This window comes from Helobdella robusta (genome assembly GCF_000326865.2).
Source record: "Helobdella robusta unplaced genomic scaffold HELROscaffold_187, whole genome shotgun sequence".
Lineage (NCBI taxonomy): Eukaryota > Metazoa > Annelida > Clitellata > Rhynchobdellida > Glossiphoniidae > Helobdella > Helobdella robusta.
The window spans coordinates 23177-24154 of NW_008704021.1; the positions used below are offsets into that span (position 1 = coordinate 23177).

General features: G+C 36.5%; 1 protein-coding gene across 1 annotated transcript in view; it reads right to left on the reverse strand.

The window, feature by feature from the left end:
• The window catches only part of HELRODRAFT_184156 (hypothetical protein), a gene marked incomplete at both ends in the record, with an annotated part of 2930 nt that extends 2370 nt beyond the window's left edge, over positions 1-560 (reverse strand). Inside the window, one exon of the mRNA XM_009016592.1 lies at positions 301-560. Coding sequence (XP_009014840.1) covers positions 301-560 — 260 coding nt within the window. The remainder of the gene's footprint in view (positions 1-300) is intronic.
• Positions 561-978: the final 418 nt, after the last annotated feature.

Consider the following 978-nt stretch of genomic DNA (forward strand, 5'->3'; position numbering starts at 1 on the left):
ACGAGGTATTAGTACAAATCTCTCGTTCATATCAATATCGATCGTTCCGAAGAATGGACTATTGAAAGCCCTTCAATGTGGCAAAAGATCATATTACGAGTTAACTAAAATAACAATGCATTTCTGCCGTTTGAAACTGGTGCGTGTTTGTGTGTGCATATAAAATATATTTTGAATGACTATGGATAAAATGTATGGTGTTGATATTCAGTATAAATATAAAAAATTTTCTCAAAACAAATAAATTAACAAAGACATGCAAGAATAAGACCACTGAAAAATGATTCAACTGCAACTGACTTGGATAAATCACACCGTTCCCCCATGTATGTGCAGTAGTTTATCAAGTCACTCACACTGTACCCATAAGATTTCTGCTCAGAAGTCGACAGTGTAGCAATTCTTTCGAAGAATTGTTCTTGCTTCTGAAAATTATCGCTAAGAGTCGTCCTGTTGAACTGACTGCCGTTGATTATCGTTGGCGGTTCGAAATTTGTAGAGATGGATGGGTTGACGACAGAGCTGAGCTGTCTATAGGCCATATTTTTTGCTGAGTCCATGTTGCTCTTGCTGCTAGACCGACAATGTTGTGCGTCGTAATTGTTATTCGCTAGACAACATGTACAGCAACACATGAGATCAACTGGTCTCATTGTCGTTGCTAATGCAGTTGTTGACTGAGACGTAGTTGTTGTTATTAATGTTGTTATTGTTGTTGGTTTTATAGTTGATGTTGTAAAAGTATAAACCGAACTAGTTGTAGTAGTAGTATTAGTGGTAGTGGTAGTAATAGTTGTAGTGGTGGTAGTGGTGGTGGTAGTTGCAATAGTAATAGTAATGGTAATTGTAGTAGTAGTTGTAGTTGTAGTAGTAGTTGTTGTAGTAGTTGTTGTAGTAGATGTGCTTGTAGTTGTTGTGCTGGTATTAATAGTAGTTGTGGTTGTAGTTAAACTGTTGTAGTTGAAGTTAATGCTGTTA